General features: G+C 44.0%; 1 protein-coding gene across 1 annotated transcript; it reads right to left on the bottom strand.

The window, feature by feature from the left end:
• Positions 1-1,027: 1,027 nt before the first annotated feature.
• Positions 1,028-2,776, bottom strand: LOC100748802 (SAGA-associated factor 29). Its single transcript, XM_003485914.4, has 2 exons — positions 2,617-2,776; positions 1,028-2,136 (listed from the first exon to the last, which is right to left on the bottom strand). The coding sequence occupies exon 2, from the start codon at positions 2,047-2,049 to the stop codon at positions 1,174-1,176; it is 876 nt and encodes a 291-aa protein (XP_003485962.1). The 5' UTR covers positions 2,050-2,136; positions 2,617-2,776; the 3' UTR covers positions 1,028-1,173.
• Between the last annotated feature and the right edge of the window lie 13,475 nt (positions 2,777-16,251).

The following is a 16,251-nucleotide window of genomic DNA, read 5'->3' on the forward strand; positions in this document are numbered from 1 at the left end:
ATCCTTTGAAAAATCCTTTATGATAGCTCGCTAGGAAACGAACAATGACATCTAACAAACGAATTTTCGCTAAGTGCGACATATGGGCTGCAGGCCGGTCTGTTAAGAAAATTTGTTGAATAGCGAACGAACAATATCTATTGTGTAGTCTGGTAGGATATTTTTATTCTTATAATTTGCTCGAAACTCAATACCGATCGTACTATCCACTCAACCCTCATCTTTAACGAGCAAAACGCTGTTCATTGAAAAGGATCGCCGAAGCAATTCGGACAATTTCGAGGAAGAAACACGGACGAAGTACGTGTCGACGCGACGAAAACGGGCCCGCTTTTTTATGATACTTCGAGCAGGGCTAGTTAAGTTAAATAATAAATGAAGATTGGCCCGAACAGTCTGTGCCGAGGGTTGGAACCGAGCCACTTTGATGTCTGGCGGCAGCCACCGATTATGGAATCAATTATTGCACGCCACTCTCTTTCGTTCTACGTCCCTTTTTCGCTGGAGTACCGACGCGGCTCGCCTTTCAGCCCGCCTCGCGTCGAATTCAGCCCCTTCCCCTTCCCCAGTCCAAAAGGCCAACAAGTCCTATCTCTGTCTTCTACATGTCAGCGTGAAAGAAGAAGATTTATTCCGTACAGGAAGAAATTGCCCGGTCGAACGGAGTCACGGAGATTCGATTCCACGAAAGGTCAGCCCAGTGCAGGTTAAGGTCCACCCGCGTGTACAAGGATGCCGCTATTATCGTCGTATAATTTACGCCAATTACCTTCAGCGTACGAGAGTATCGCGGAAACAGGACCCTAACTGTCAGTACGTGGTTATTTCTTTCGGTCGTGAACCGATCGATCGAGTTCCAGCTTAACGACAAACCATATGATTTCGATAAAAACACCGATACAAGCAACGAAGAAGTAATTATATCGAAAACAAAGTCTAAAGTGCTCGAATAATTTGCTGTTCAAACGTCGAGTAATAGAAGAGAATGAGGAGATGAATACGATTATTTTTCGTATGAACGCAATGATAGGGTATTTATCCAAAAGCGTATACTTTATTACAGCTGATAAGCGTCTATAATACAAAAGCGCGTGGTTATACTCTATCAATAATGTACAAACGCGAGAACAATATCGGAAATAATATTGGCGCTATTTTATAATAAATCGTCCGTCAACACTGACTTTTATTCTTCTTGCTCTCTTTGATGGAGATCACGTAACGTTGAGCGACTTTTAAAGGCGGCGAATACCCATTTGCGTAATTCGCGTCCTCAAATAAGACTTCGTATTCCTCGGTGGCTGTAGTGGGTGGTTGGTTCACGACTGCCTTATAGAAACAAGTCGTTTGAGGGTACAATGCCATCACGATGGATCCTTTGGGGAAAAGAGCATGAGGATCTGTTTCAGGATTAGCTCTCATCAATGGAAGAGGCACCACTCTTCGTCTCGACAAGGTGTGCCTGTCCTTTTGCTCCTCGTCGATATCGTCCACCTCGTATTTGTTCGTCGTAGGATTGAATTGAACCACTTCTGCCAAGATCCAATCCTCTTCTTCGGACCCCTTTACAAGAGCAGCCACCATGTCTCCCATTTTCGCGATATACGTAGGCTCTGCTGGAATTGCTCCACAAAGAGGGGGTGGTTTCGCCCCTGGTGTCTTACCTACGTACAAAGGAAGCGTTTGCGCCGTGCTCAACACCATCTTCATCAGAGCACCTCGACGGATAGTTTCTTTGTTTCCTGCATTCCGAGCCTGTATCCGTCGTTCGTTTCTAATTGCTCGAATTTCGTTGATTTTTCCCAATGCTTTACGCAGAATCTCCTCTTCCTGCTGAGAGTCGCCGATCGCTGCATTGAGATTCTTCAGCTTCTGTTGATAATACGGGGATACCTTGTCCTCCGGTGTTACTTTCTCGTAAGTTTTTATAATATTGTTCAGATTATGCTCTGAACGAATCCTTTGTGTTTCGATCTCGTGCACCAAGTGATACAGGTTCTTCAGTCGTTCCTGTATTTGGGTAGCTGCTGCATCAGCTGTGAATGGCATTTTGGATCGTTGAGATGAACGTAAAAGAAACTCGTGCAAGCGGATGTTTATCTTTCCATCTTCTGCCTGTGCATCTGAATACGCGCTCTGCGGATAGAAATAATAATTCTCCTTTGTTGACGAAAATATTCCAGTATAACTTAAGAGTTTATAATTATACATTACATCATACGCATCTAAATATTACGAAATACGTAAGATACTAGAAAGCTAATTAAATTAATTGAAAAAAAAAAGAAGTACCAGGAAATCTCCCATCGCGGAAGATTTGAACATGCGACCTCTACAACTAAAACTTTACACGCTGTACGCCACGCCACAACATTTCAGTTTTTGTCAATTAAATTTCAACGGTATTTAAAGTACATAATAAAATATCTTATTAATATATATTAATTTCAGTAAATATCACTACGCAGTTGTAATTCGTCGATAAAATCTCATAAAAAGAAATTAATTTCTTCTCAGGTAATTTATAGGAAACCGGTTAGACAGCCAAGTTGATGAATCAACACAAACATAAAATGGCAGACGGTCGTAATAAAATATATGGAGATATAAACGTACCTCATTCTGCCGAAGAAAAATCTGTGTCCAATTCTTTGTAGTAAACTGTTGAATATTCACCTTTCTAACACGAAGTTACAGACAGCACTAAACCGTTTCAACGTCCTACAATCGACTGTCGGTTCGCTTCTGCGCCATACTACTTCTCCCACCATTCTCAATTCTCTCTAGCACACGAAGCTTGGCTAAGGTAGTGCTGCCAGCTCGAGGCAAATGCTTCAACCAACCAAGCCGCGATAATTTTGTCCGTTGCAATATATATATATATACCTTTACAGTTGAATTTCTCGTTAATGATTTATATGAAATGTATTGTAAAATCCGCACACGCAAGATACCAGTTATAAAATGAAATGTAACGTAAATAACGTGGGATTAACAATACGATTTCACGAATCGACAACAGAAATAACGGTTATTTCAATGCACGAAACGAAGCGCTCGAAACAAATGTGACGTTATTGCAGCTTTCGATGCAACAGACGGAACCAAGAGATTGCAACATTTCCCGAATATTTCAATGTATGCACACTTTGACAGGAATCTGCACAAAGCGCGTGGGGCGTCGACTATTCCAATTTCGTCTTTCTTGTCAATGTTATATTGGTTCCTTCCTCAAGAAAATGAAACAATCTCGCAGTATTTTCAAACAAGAGGATTTCTTGATAGTACAGCGAATAGGAATTTCCGTAGAAAACACAACTGCCACAAGAATGAGGCGATGTTTATACGTATATATTTTATATTTCTTTATATGTCTAATAATCTATATTAATTTCACAGTGAAACTGCACTCTATAATGCATTTTATAGAAGTAATCGCGAATTACACAAAATCAATGACGGAGTACTCGCGATAATCGAGTAAAGACTTCGATAAACGACCCGAAGAATAATCAATTCGTTGGTAAATTACACGGCCAGAGATGGTCGCGACAACTCGCATAAATCACCTAGCGCGGAAAAGCTCTCTATCGTTCTTGTTAGGTGGCGGATGATGTAGCGCCTCGACTCCGGTCTGATCGTGCATCAGAGGCGGTGTGCATCATCGCTAACGGCCGATAGCGATGCGAAACTCTTATAGTGGCTTCTCCGCGAAGAATCCCATGAACATCGCTGGGAGAAACTGCGTTCCAGCGTGAGCGCACCATAAACGTACATAAGTGCAAGGCGGCCAGGTTCTTACGAACTTCGTGACCTATTCGCAATGAGATGCGTGTCACGCGTGCCACTGGCGCGTACGTGGCCCTTACGCACACATAAGTCTGAAATCACAGCCGATTCAACCTGTTCCCAAGCGGTGTGAACAATGAGCCCGCAGAACGCGTGGGTTGAAATGTTATTTTGTTATTTTGGGAAATTTCCATTGATATGCCTGCGTGGGTTGGTTAGCAGCTAGGTAAGAGGAATATAATTTGTTTGAACACAGAAATGCAATTTCTTTGTTAGTCTCTTTCGTCTTTGATACAGGCGAACATAATTGATCGATACTTTAAGCATATGATTTCGCGATATAACTACCCTTTCTAGGTAGTTGCAATAATCATTAAGTGACATGGCACTATAACCGGACAAAAGGGCTATACATAAAAGCAATAAATTATTTGTACTTGAGCTATTTCTATAGAACAGAAGGCATTGTTCGCTCCGATTCTAAAATAGCCAACAACTTTACATACGCGTCATTAAAACTATTTTCAACGGATGATAAAAGCGAGTATGAAAAAGGAACTCTAATCGTCTGGTAAAAAAAAAAGTCATTTGTGACGATGACTTTGACGCATGGAGTACGTTAACTCTCCAAACATCGTAGTCACACGTGCTTCAGTCTTGAGAAACTCTCTCTCACTCTCTCTTTCTCTCTCTTTCCCTTACCACTTTGTAATTATTACTCCTTTTGATTTATCCCTCTACCACGTCCATTTGTAACGAAGCCCCGGGAACAAATTATTTGCTCGTAAACGAAGAAAACAATAAATGATCCGACTTTATTATTACTGGATATTAAACTCTAATAGATTATCCCGGATTCGGTTGATCGATAGCGTCTGTCTTTTAACTCTCGCGTAGTATTAATTCCATTTTATTGCTGGTACCACTTTCCCACATACCAGCATGACGATCACGTTTCACCGAGCTTACGTGTACAGATAATATCCGCGTGCAGAGACCACGAGTCTGTCTCACACGCAACGATCCTAATGATCGAAGGACGTCGAAATTCAGCGGGACTCGTCAAACGCGCATTTGCACGGTCGTCGTGGTTCTCGTAGCCTGTAGCATTAACGTTACAATGTTTATTGCAACACCGTACGCGCGCGTGTTATGCAAGACAGATACAACGCTTGAAATCAGCAGGATATTGCGGGAGGGATCGTCTAATCTTATGGAGAGTTCGTCGTATATATCTCCGTTGCTGCTCGTGCAATTAGTGTACATTCGTACATACACGATGTATTATCAACGACCATCGTCCCTGTCATTTTGTTTCTAAGCATTGATTTATTGCCGGCGTGGTTGGCAGGGTAATTATTGACTACCATACTGGCGTGCTCTGCGTACTTTTCCTTGGCAAAATCGCGAACTGATAAGCGTTCGAGCGCTCGCTCGCGTCCCGCGTCTTTTGCATATAATGCTGAGAAATTCATTTGTCTTTAAATATGATTCATGGGTTCCTCTATGCCTCGATGCCATTGAATCGTTCTGTACATGATAATTAGACATCAATGGGCCGGCGTTGTACGCCGATTAACAATTCAAATCAGCAGACGTTCTTACGACTTACTTTGCATCAATTAGGCATAAAATATTGTTCTAATGGCCGGGCCAGTACTTGCTACGTTTCAACGAGTACGATTTCTTCGTTGGAACAATTTCCTTCGGAATCCCCGTCGTTTTCTTAATTACCTAGACTCCCATCCACTTTTCACAGAATTCTGCTCGTGTAAATATTTTACAGGCTTCATTGAGCTACTCTAGTGTACGGCAAATGCCTAGAAAAGTAGGAAGGTTAAAATGTAATATTCCTATTCTTAGAAATTCGTCGCATTAATAACTACGCATCTACCGGAAAACGATATTCGGTGTTAGTTACTCATTCGTGGACTTCATCGTCGAAATTCACTCGCTTCTTCGTTGAGTGTTCGCAGGACTCGGACGTGAAAATCAATTCCTTTTTGCTCGACAGCCACTGGGCGAGGCCCAGAATGGGCCATTAAAACCAGTATTATGAAAGGCGACGAGCTTACCACTCACAATCCGCGATATTACACCGTATACTCGTACGTGCGTTTTCGAAGCGCGAAACAAGGCGTCTAACGAGGCGTAAGGAGATGTCGGGCCCCGGGGTACAGTCGCGCACAATGCTATTCACTTTGCCACCCTGTCTGCAGGCTGATACTCATTCGAGCACACGGTTCGTCCAACGAATGTGGATTTCTGGATCGTCGCGTGTTTTTGAACATTCAATCTTTTCGATGACGTTCTAGAATCAAAATATCCACGATCAACTTGATTTTCTACAAGTTTCTTAATTTTATTACTAGTCCCTGTGATTAGCGTGTAATTTCCAAAAATCAAACAATTGACCTCCATGTAGTTGATAAATTGAGTTTCCGTGTAATTCAACTGTTCAAGTATCGTATCGAAAGATATCGCGTTTCGTTTATCTATAAAATTCTATCTGTTACCATTTTTCCGAGAGATATAAACAAACAATAGTATTGTTCGATACATCTATAGACAGCAGCATCAAAGAGCAAGAATGACGCGGGAAGGCGCACACGCGAAATTTATCATTGCACCCGTGACATTTATGCGCGGAACACACGAACGAGAACAGTCAGAAAACACGAAGGAAAACAAAGAATCGCGTGGCAAAGGACGGAGGGATGCCGCATAAATCGAGGACGTTGGTCGAACAAGTCGATCGATTCGATCGAACGATGCACGGATCGCGTATAGATCGACTTTCGATTTTCATCTAATATCGACGCTTTACAACGGCTGACTTAACGACCTGTTGCAGCCGTTAATCCGGCTACGATGCCGGATAGCAACCGGCATAAACGATATTTCAAACAAATCCTCGGCGCGGCTCGGAATGGAAATGTCAAACGCAGTGAACGTTGTTGCCGGTCGTTTCGACGTCGAGTGCGAGGCCTACGAGAGCAGGAAGAACGAAATCACGAGGAATTCAGCTCGTAAATCGAATCTCTGTTCGATGGCAGAAGGGAAATCGGTTCTTCGTGACTGGCATCTGTTTTCTCTCTTTTGTTTTGCGATCGGCTCGTTTGTCAAACGATGTAGCCGAGGAAACGAATTCGCGATCGAGCGGCTTTTCACGCGGCTAACTACTATACGTTCGAAAGGTGAAGAAAATTAGCATTCGAAGCCTCACGATTTCCTCTTATCTTTCGATCGCTGTGAAACTATTTTCTGGCGCTTGTTTATACATAGGATAGAACGTCTTTTCTCAGGATTAATAAAGTTCGTTACAGAGTATCAAAGGCGAATACATTTGTTTCGGAAAGATAAGAACAGACAACCGTATTAAGAAGTCATAAGGAAATTAAATTCGCGTACAGAAATTGTCTTAAAGGAGAATCCTCGTCATCTGTTTTCCTAGCGCTGTACTATCGTCCTTCTAATCGGTTAATCGCCAGAAAACAACATGTACCACTGGCTAACGTTGGCGCAACTCGCATCCGAAATCCAGCAAATTACCATTCTCTATTTCGAGCCACATTATCGACCATCTGGAATATCTCATTCGCGATTCCGTGGCGTAATAACCGCGCGAGGTGTGATGAAAATGAATTGACTGCGCCGTCGAATGGATTTACATTTCGTGAGATTGTAAAACACGAGGAGAACTCGTGGAGATCATTTAAACAGAAACGGCCTGAGTCGTTTGAAAACACCACTGTCTGGTTTACCCTTCGCTATCTTGTTCGTCCTATCAAGTCCTTCTAAACGGGAAAAGAAAGAAAAACAAATATGAAAATGAATAAAATTAAAATGATTTTTTACTCGATACATATGAAACAAGTAGATTAGCATAAACGTTGCTTTAATTTGCACCCTTTATCTGGATTATCTCGTTTCCGGCCTGCAACGAGCGCGAAGAACACGTTCCAAATGAAACGTTTCCCTTTACGTAATCCTGTGCACGTGCCCTGATAAGATAAACGGTAACGTTTATCATATCTCGTGGAGATTTCATGTTATAGTACAACGTTGATAGGGAAAAGAGCAGAAGATCGAATCGCTGATTCTATAAACGAGTTCCGCAGGATCTTGGTGACGTTTGATTTACGACAACGTCCGGTCAAAGGTGCCAGAATTCTAGATACGTTTCTTTTATTCCTGTGGAGACAGGGTACGTCCCTCGGACTCTGTATAATTCAAGAACACGGGCATTAACGCGATTGAATCGATGCTGTCTTCACGTCGATCCCTTCGTCGTCCTTCGTCAGTCGAAATCGATTTCCCCGCGTTATACGCGTTTTCCAGCGCGAGCAATTGGTCGCACGGGATTGGTTTAGTCCAGTATTTATACACGAGAATTTCTACGAAAGGTATTATTACATTTCCGAGATATCTCGTCAATATTCGTACGTACAGCAGATGAGTCACGTTGCAAATCGACGCTGCTTTTATCTCTGGATGTGATAAATTACCTACGCGAATCCCTTCGAAACTTATAAATATTGAGTCGACGTATCTCGGATCAGAAAGCAGGCTGTGTATAAACAAGAATTTTATCCTTCGATTAGCGTGGGTATATTATTCTCTTTATTCAACGTGATACGTGCAATTTAATGTACAGAAGTTTCTACTGATCTTGTTTTAATTTAATTTTGATTAGATCGTTCATTTTCAAACTTTAAACGAAAATGCGATCGCGTATATGTCACAAGGTGAACGAACGGGAAAAACTGCGAGGGTCGTATTATTTTAAGCGGTGCGGTGCGATAGCTGCACTTGAATAATTAAAACGGCCTTTCCCACCTTTCTCGATGTTACTTTTTTTTGGTAGATTGACACCGGCAAAGGCGAAAGAAGGGAAAGAGTAAGCGTACGTGTCCGTCCGAAAAGTTCGGAGGCAGCGACAAGAGAAGAGGGTCTGAAAGAGGGGTTGAAACTGCGCCTGACTGACACGTTCGCCCCAGTGACAGGTCGACGAGCGTATTAATAATAAATGCAAACGGCTAACATCAATTTCTCTCTGACTTCCTCCAACCTAGCCTCACCCTCGGCGACTACCTCAAACCACTCTTTCTAAAATTTGCCTCCTCGAACCGAAGAGAGCTCATCCACCCCTTTATCTAGTCGCTCGTTTTGCTTGCTTACACGCCAACTTCGACCAGACGCTTGTCAACCGGTCGACCCTGCCGAGACCCGGAGAAAGAGCTCGAGACACCGGACAAACTGCAAATTGGTACGAGCCTTGTCTTTCTTCTCTGTCTGTCTGTCTCTCTCCCTCTCTCTTTCTATCTCTCTCTCTTTCTCTCTCTGTTCCCGTTTCTATCTGTCTGTATCTCTCTCTCTCTCTCCTTTTACGCTATCGTGTAAGCTTTTCCATGGTTTTGGAGCGGTATTAAACTTTGGTTAGGTTGACAATCAGCCCCGACCCACGATACTTTCCCCTTCGAGTTTGCTGATAATTCAGACTAGCTTGTTAAAAGCCCTGCCGCTTATAACAGAGCGTACTCGTGAAGTTGACGTTTTAAACGATTTTCAAAATTTAATACGCAAGTTCAGAAGCTGATAAATACGCAGTTTGAAATTTCGTTTGGTTTATGGTGTTTTTTAAAGGAAGGTCGGCGTAAAAGCGTCTGTTCGAGTATGTCACAGCCATTTTCAAGGGAATTTTGTGGCCGACAATAAGATTTGTCGTAGAAGCCACGGAGCATTCTCCATCCGAGTTGCAAAACGAGGAACAGTCTTCTAGGTTTGCGCGATCGAGAAAAGGGGAACGACATACGAGAAGAAAGCGACTGTAGATGGTACGTCAAAGGAAACACGGTAGAGATTTCCCTCGTTAAATGGCTCTTTCGAATGCGATGAAAGGGGTAGGGTACACTGGAAAAGAGGAGCGTAGTTGCGACATGGCAAGCCACCTTTATCGGTGGCCAGATGCACTTCCTTCGTGGACAACCTCCTTTCCTTTCTTCTGCTGTTTTCCCTTTTTTCTTTTTTTTCTTTTTCCTCTTTTTTTTTTTTTTTTGCTAGTCAGACCTTAACAGCGTTCGATGTAGCGAATCTTCGTTTCGCATACTCCTGGATAAGAGCCAGGATTGTCGGTTGAGACCGATTCTTTATCTCTCCTTGGTGTAAATGGCGGAACGGATAGGGGAAGGGATCGAGCTGTACCGCGTGTTTCATCGATTAAACAAGACGAAGGGGTCCGAAACTGTTGGAAAAAAGTTTTCGAATACACGGAGACCCGGTCGATAACCGGGGCTTCTCATCTCCCTAACTAAAATCACGGTTCTCCACTTAGCGGGGGATTTATACGAGCCAAGTTGAAATCGAATCCTGTACGGATGGAATTTTAAATTCGCCGCGTCGGTTATAAATGGTCTCTCTGCTGCTTACCGCGTCGAAACTTACGTGCACTTGCCGTACGGAGTAAGAGAAGAACTGGAGCGTACGATCGATGAAAGTAGTTACCGCAGAGATACTGTTCGACGAAACAAAGCCACGCCGAGGACGGGAAACCGAATCGGAACGGCTCGGTCGAGAACGAGTTAACGATGTTCATCAAAGTTGCGGAAACAGGGCCGAGCACGAACGAAAAGACGAGACGAAGCCGCGGGATACGGGGGAACGAATTAACAGCGAACGAGATTTATGATAATTCCCGATCGGATCGCAACCACGACGAAGTTAGGCCGCGGTCTTAAGCCGACCAGTTTCACCGCGAAGTATTCAATTACATCATTTCAATAAACCCGACAAAGTTGTAGTTAATCGTTCTGCGAGTCTACATCGTGTAAACGCCAATGGAAAACTGGTCTGCTTTATGCTTTTCCGGCTCATAGATAATTTATAAGAGAATTTTTTTGCCACGACTAGACACGACTGGCAGCGTGAATAGGTGAGAAAAGGAAGAAATAATAAGATCGTGGTAATTTCGTTGTCAATACTACGCGCGCAATTACCAGTCTCGTAGCGGATGAGTCGAGTCGACGGTAATCTATGGGAGCAATAGGAGAACTAGAGGATCGTTTCGCAAGCAAAGAGGACGGGATACAACCAGCGCGGGACGAGAAACTCTACGTATAACTAAAAACATGAAAGCGTAGCGTGGACGCAGAGTTCCCGGTGAACACCGAGATAAATAGCATTGTAACCCGGCCAGGGATACGAGTACGTTGCTCGTTTACAGGAATTCCTCAAGTCATATATACCTTAACGCTGCCTTCTAGGCGACGTGCCGATCGTCGATCGATAGTATCGATAAGTCGATCGATGCCGAATACCATCCCGGAGAAAAGCAGGAACGCGAAGTAGAACTAGGATGAGGGAGGAGGAAGCGAGAGAAGGTCTGAAAGAGAAGAAAAAATGCGTAGAAGGGGACAAAGATATGGAGGAGATACGGAAGGTGGAGAAAGAAGCGACGATGAGAAAGAGGAGTAGAATTAGAAGGAAAAAGTGTGGAGGAAACGTACGCTGGAAGAAGAAGAAAGAAAGGAAGCACTGGCTGGTATTGAGATGCCTGTATGCAAAGCGGAGGCACTCGTTCTTCTGTAACGAGCCACGACACGGTAATAAGAAAGCGAAAGGATCCCGTATGCGCTGCGAGCGCATGTTAATTACCGACAATTACAAACCCAATAAATACCGTATTTATGACTCCCCACGTATAAGCCAGCCGGCCGTGGGACGCACACCTACCAATATATCGTACGCACGGGTCGCACGCACCTACGACGCGTTGCTCCGGCTCTTATGGTTACAGGGCCGCATCGTCTTCCAATAAAATTTTCACTGAAATATCTTTTCAACAGTTGTACAGATAATATACGATTTTTTGATACTATAAGTATGTTGATTTTGCGCGTCGCTATAATTGCAGTTAATTAATCCCCGAAGGAACGAGATATATACGCAGTTTGGAGTATGTGAAAGTTGAGCGGGTTGTTCAGAAGTTATAGGAATCTCTCGTATGTGTGTGCAACGTTTTGCAACTATTTTGTTTGGTAGACAAGAATATTTATTGAAATAAATTGCTCTGCAATACAATCTGCTTATTGTTTGTTTCGAATAAAACTGATGGAAAATGAAAGTTAATGGATATATCGATGGAAGTGGTATAATGTGATATTTCAACTCCGTTGTGGTTTAAGATTCTACATAACCTTTAAAGTCTATAAAGAGTATAATTCCATCACATTACTGCGATGCGACCTTCCTTCGAGGTGTAATAAGTTAACGCTTAAAGATCCGTGAGATAGCTCCAATTATTCGTTAAACGAAAGTACGCAGGTTCATTAGACAAAGTACAATGAAGACTGCGAGATATTTTTCAGCTTAGAAAGTCAAATATAACGACGCGTCACTAATTTCGAACGAATTAAATGTCGAACGATCCGTGATACGTCCCTGGTCGACTCGCGTGTATTACTCACAATCAGAAGCTGATGCTTTTGCGCCCGCTTTATGTTATGTAAATGCAGAGTGTCGTTGGATGTAGCCAGCGCGGCGCGCCGGAGCTATCGGCCAATAACGTTCGCGCTTTTCTTCGGGCAACCGAGTGCCTGATTTTCCTGTGACTTACAAGCACGACTCTTTCTCTGTGCGCCGGTACCGATCGCACCACCCCGATATCTCCGCGACTCTCGCATTAAACCAGGACCAGCGTGTTTCTTTTTGCGCGGCGGACGTACCCGCAGGCGAGTCCACCGTGAAAACGAACAACAACGATCGGAGGCGCTAACGATCACCGAGATACGGTATGATTTGCGCTCGATCGATTCGCTGCGCTCGCAAAAACCGCCTTCCCGTAAGTGCCGTAAGTCGATTATTACTGCCACACCCCGTCGTTACGTATACAGTGTGTGTCCTGTGGCTGGATTTTCAGCAGCACGTGTGTCGTGCACGCCTAACAGGGTCGGAAGAATGCGGTAGAAGAAGGTTGTGGCATACGCGGAAGTATTCGTCGGTAGTGTCTATCGTTAGCACGAATTGCATACGCGCCGGTTCGTGATGAGGCCACGATGAGATCGTAATCAACGAATAACGCGCGGATGCGCGGCAAGCGTAGTATTGGAAATTAATTTCCGGTCCGAATATCTCGTACCTCTTCTCTCTCTTAGAGATCCAAGAACAGACGTCTTCCTTTTAAGATCGTTTCTACGTACGCTGCACGAGCCTCCGTGGCTGCTGTTACGTAATGGCCTCTGCAACTACGATTGGCTTTGAACAAATATATGGCTGGTATTATACGTACGAAAAGGTTTGTCTGCGAAAATTTATTGAAAGGTGAAAACACCTCTTGGTATTCGTATCGTGGTTTGTAGCGTACAAAGAGAGGGTCATTTGTTGACGCTGTTCGCGTTCCGATTAATAATTAGCGCGTCACTGACACGAGGCGAAATTCGTTACGCTGTCGATGGACTGTACGACCGTACCGTATTGTATTCAACTGAATTATACGCCAATAAACTCGTTGCCTGAAACAATGAATAGAATAATAGGCGGATCGAGGATCCTATCGTTAACATCGACGAAACACGATCGGGAGGAATGATCGTATAAATTTCGTGTTTGTTGAAAAATGCAAATTTCCAAGAGAAACAAAAGATTGAAAAAATACAAAGACATACATTGTTCGTGGCTTATCGATCAAAACGTCTAAAACGTTCCTCCGCATGAAAAGATCGGAGTCGAATGTCCTAGTTTCGGGTCTGGATCCATATAACGATGGATCGACGACGATGCGGGACAGAGATCGGTCGTGTCGATGGAACAAAATGCTGGAACGCACACAGAGTGTACATATTTCGACGGGAGAATCGAACTGGCGACACAACTGGTTATGTATATGAAAGACATCGTGCGTGGTATGGGCAACACATGTCACATATTAACAGGTTGTCCCATTAAACGATTTGGCACCTCATCGCCCGACCCCCTTCTTCGTCACCGAGGACAGCCGCGATTCGCTTTATCTTGCGAATTTGAATATACCCGAAAAATAAAGGAGTCAAGGTGCATTCAATTATAATTGAGAGGTTGTCGACGCTACGATAATGTCGACTACTCGTTTCCTGCGCGTCGACACGTGTGAATCCCGTTCGACATGCGTACCTGTGGTATCGCGCACCGATTCATTGATTAAAAAGAAAGGGAAAGAGACGAATAAAATACGGACGCGCTGGCCGAGAAAGGAAAGCGAAAACGCGACCGTTTTATTGTTAATACGCACTCTGACAGTACGCACACTCCGCGAGACATTCACGAAAAAGGGCAACGGCAGGTTCGTCGGTGCACCAAAAGGAAACGTGTCGCGTCAAGAAAGTGCAATTAATCGTTGCACCGTGTTGTTGGACGTCGATGTGTACCTGGGAAGATGCGTGTTTATTTCGCAAGAGTAATCATCTTCTGCGTCTGTGCATCGTTAGGCGACTCGTAGAGATCGAAGATAAATATATTAAACGGTGAGAAGATATGGCGAATGGGGTACGCCTAAATACGTTCTTCTTGCGGTCGCTGTTTCGTTGGCGCGGTTGTAGTTCGGTGATTATTAAATGGATAAATTCGATGGGAACGGAAAAAGGACGGGAAGACGCCAATCGGTTACGTATTGAATTTCATTTCGCTTAAGCTTGATCGTCGGTTGTCGAGCCACCCTGTAGATGGTAATATCGTGAGCGCAATATAAGAGTCCGAACAACACGCGTGGCTATCTCGAGGTATCTTAAGACTCGAGTACCAAAACGTGTTCCTACCCAAATAAAGGCCACGGAGCCAACGGGACGAGATATGATAAAAATAACGAATGTTATTGCTAACTGCTAACGAGTCAAAGTACCGAGCGTGGGTATCGTCCTCGATAAAAAACCTCCTGGCCCACGGAATTCATTTATTGTTTCTCCTTTTTCTCGGGGCGTTCCTCATTCCTCCGCATCGAGTCGCGTCGCGGTCCGGCCATTATCGCAAATTTCCGTTTCGCTGACGCCACTTGTCAATTAAGGCGTCCCCGCTACCTCCACGCTGTGCACCTGCGACGTTTATTCGGTCGAAGGCGATCCGATTTATCGGCTAGCTTCTCTGAAATTCCTTCGTCGCGCTTCGATTACCGTCGAGCAACCGCTCGATAAACATCGGCTAGAACATACATAGCGAACAGGACCCCGGGTAACTACTATCACGATACAGCGTGTTGCTCGTGCTGTGGTATTATAGGATTCAGCCGCGTTATTAAATTTATCGTAATCAAGTTATCTATCAGGGTAGTCGATTTATGACAAGTATCAATTAATCCTCGAGCTGCACACAATTATCGAACTTGTCGTGCTGGAAATCAGCACATCGTTTACGGTAACCGAGATATACTTCGGAAACATTTCCTGCCCATTACAGGATAATTAATATGCAACACGGCCGCTTTGTAGGATATCGACTGCGTAGAGCATTAAATTACTTCGACGCTTTCCCAGCTTTACAGGATACATGTCTAAATTGCCAGGGAACACACAGACATTCCTTCCGAATTAAATCGGGGTAACTCCGACGCGAGGCTCTACACCATCCAACTATAACTCTCTTCACCGAACCGTATACCGTTTCCATCTCGTAACGAACACACGCCGCTACGACTCGAATCGAAACCCTTCTCTGCCCGGCGTCAATTATCGCCTCGTTAATACGTAGTATTAACTATGTTGCACACGTGTCAAGTCGTGCGCGGCACGTGTTTCCACGTCGCGATACAGGTGTTCGTCACGGTACGCTCTCAGGGGGTCGGAGTCGCTTCATGAATTTGGGAATAATAACCGGCTAGGACGCGGGTTTACGGTTGAACCGCAGAACAAACAGTCGCGGAATACTCTGCATAGTGGCTCTGTTTGCACACCGTCAGCGCCCTCGTTCTCTCGCTCATGCCACCCTCGCGTTAATGTAACACACGAATCTCGTAGCGAGTTGTATATACGAAGGTTCCCGCTGTCTCAACGTCGCAAACCGCTGGCTTCGAGCGTCGAGTGTAAATTAAACACACTTTTCCTATCGAATCCTGGCTATCGCAGAGTCGATACGAAACCTTATACCAAACTTATCGACGAAGTATTTCATCAGCTAAAATCAAAGTAACTTCGATGATTGACTTTTCGATAACTTTTCTTCAAGTTTCAGGGACAATGTGGAACTATAAGAAATAGTTGATGCGAAATATTAACTTTCGTGAAATACTCGAGGCTGCACGAAGCAGAATGTAAAAGCTGTTCCTGTTTTGAAACCCAGTTCCGAGCGAACTGAAAGCATAGTTCTACGCTCGCTGTTATTGCGATTGTCTCGGGCACAGTAGCATCCGTCGATGTCTTTGTTTTGCATTTGCATGCAGTTCGATTGCAAGCCGGCGGGTGCATTCGCGCGGAAAGGTTATTGGTTTTCTCGTGGCTCGCG

This window comes from Bombus impatiens, unplaced genomic scaffold (assembly GCF_000188095.3).
Source record: "Bombus impatiens unplaced genomic scaffold, BIMP_2.2 scf_0089, whole genome shotgun sequence".
In the NCBI taxonomy this organism is placed as follows: Eukaryota; Metazoa; Arthropoda; class Insecta; order Hymenoptera; family Apidae; genus Bombus; species Bombus impatiens.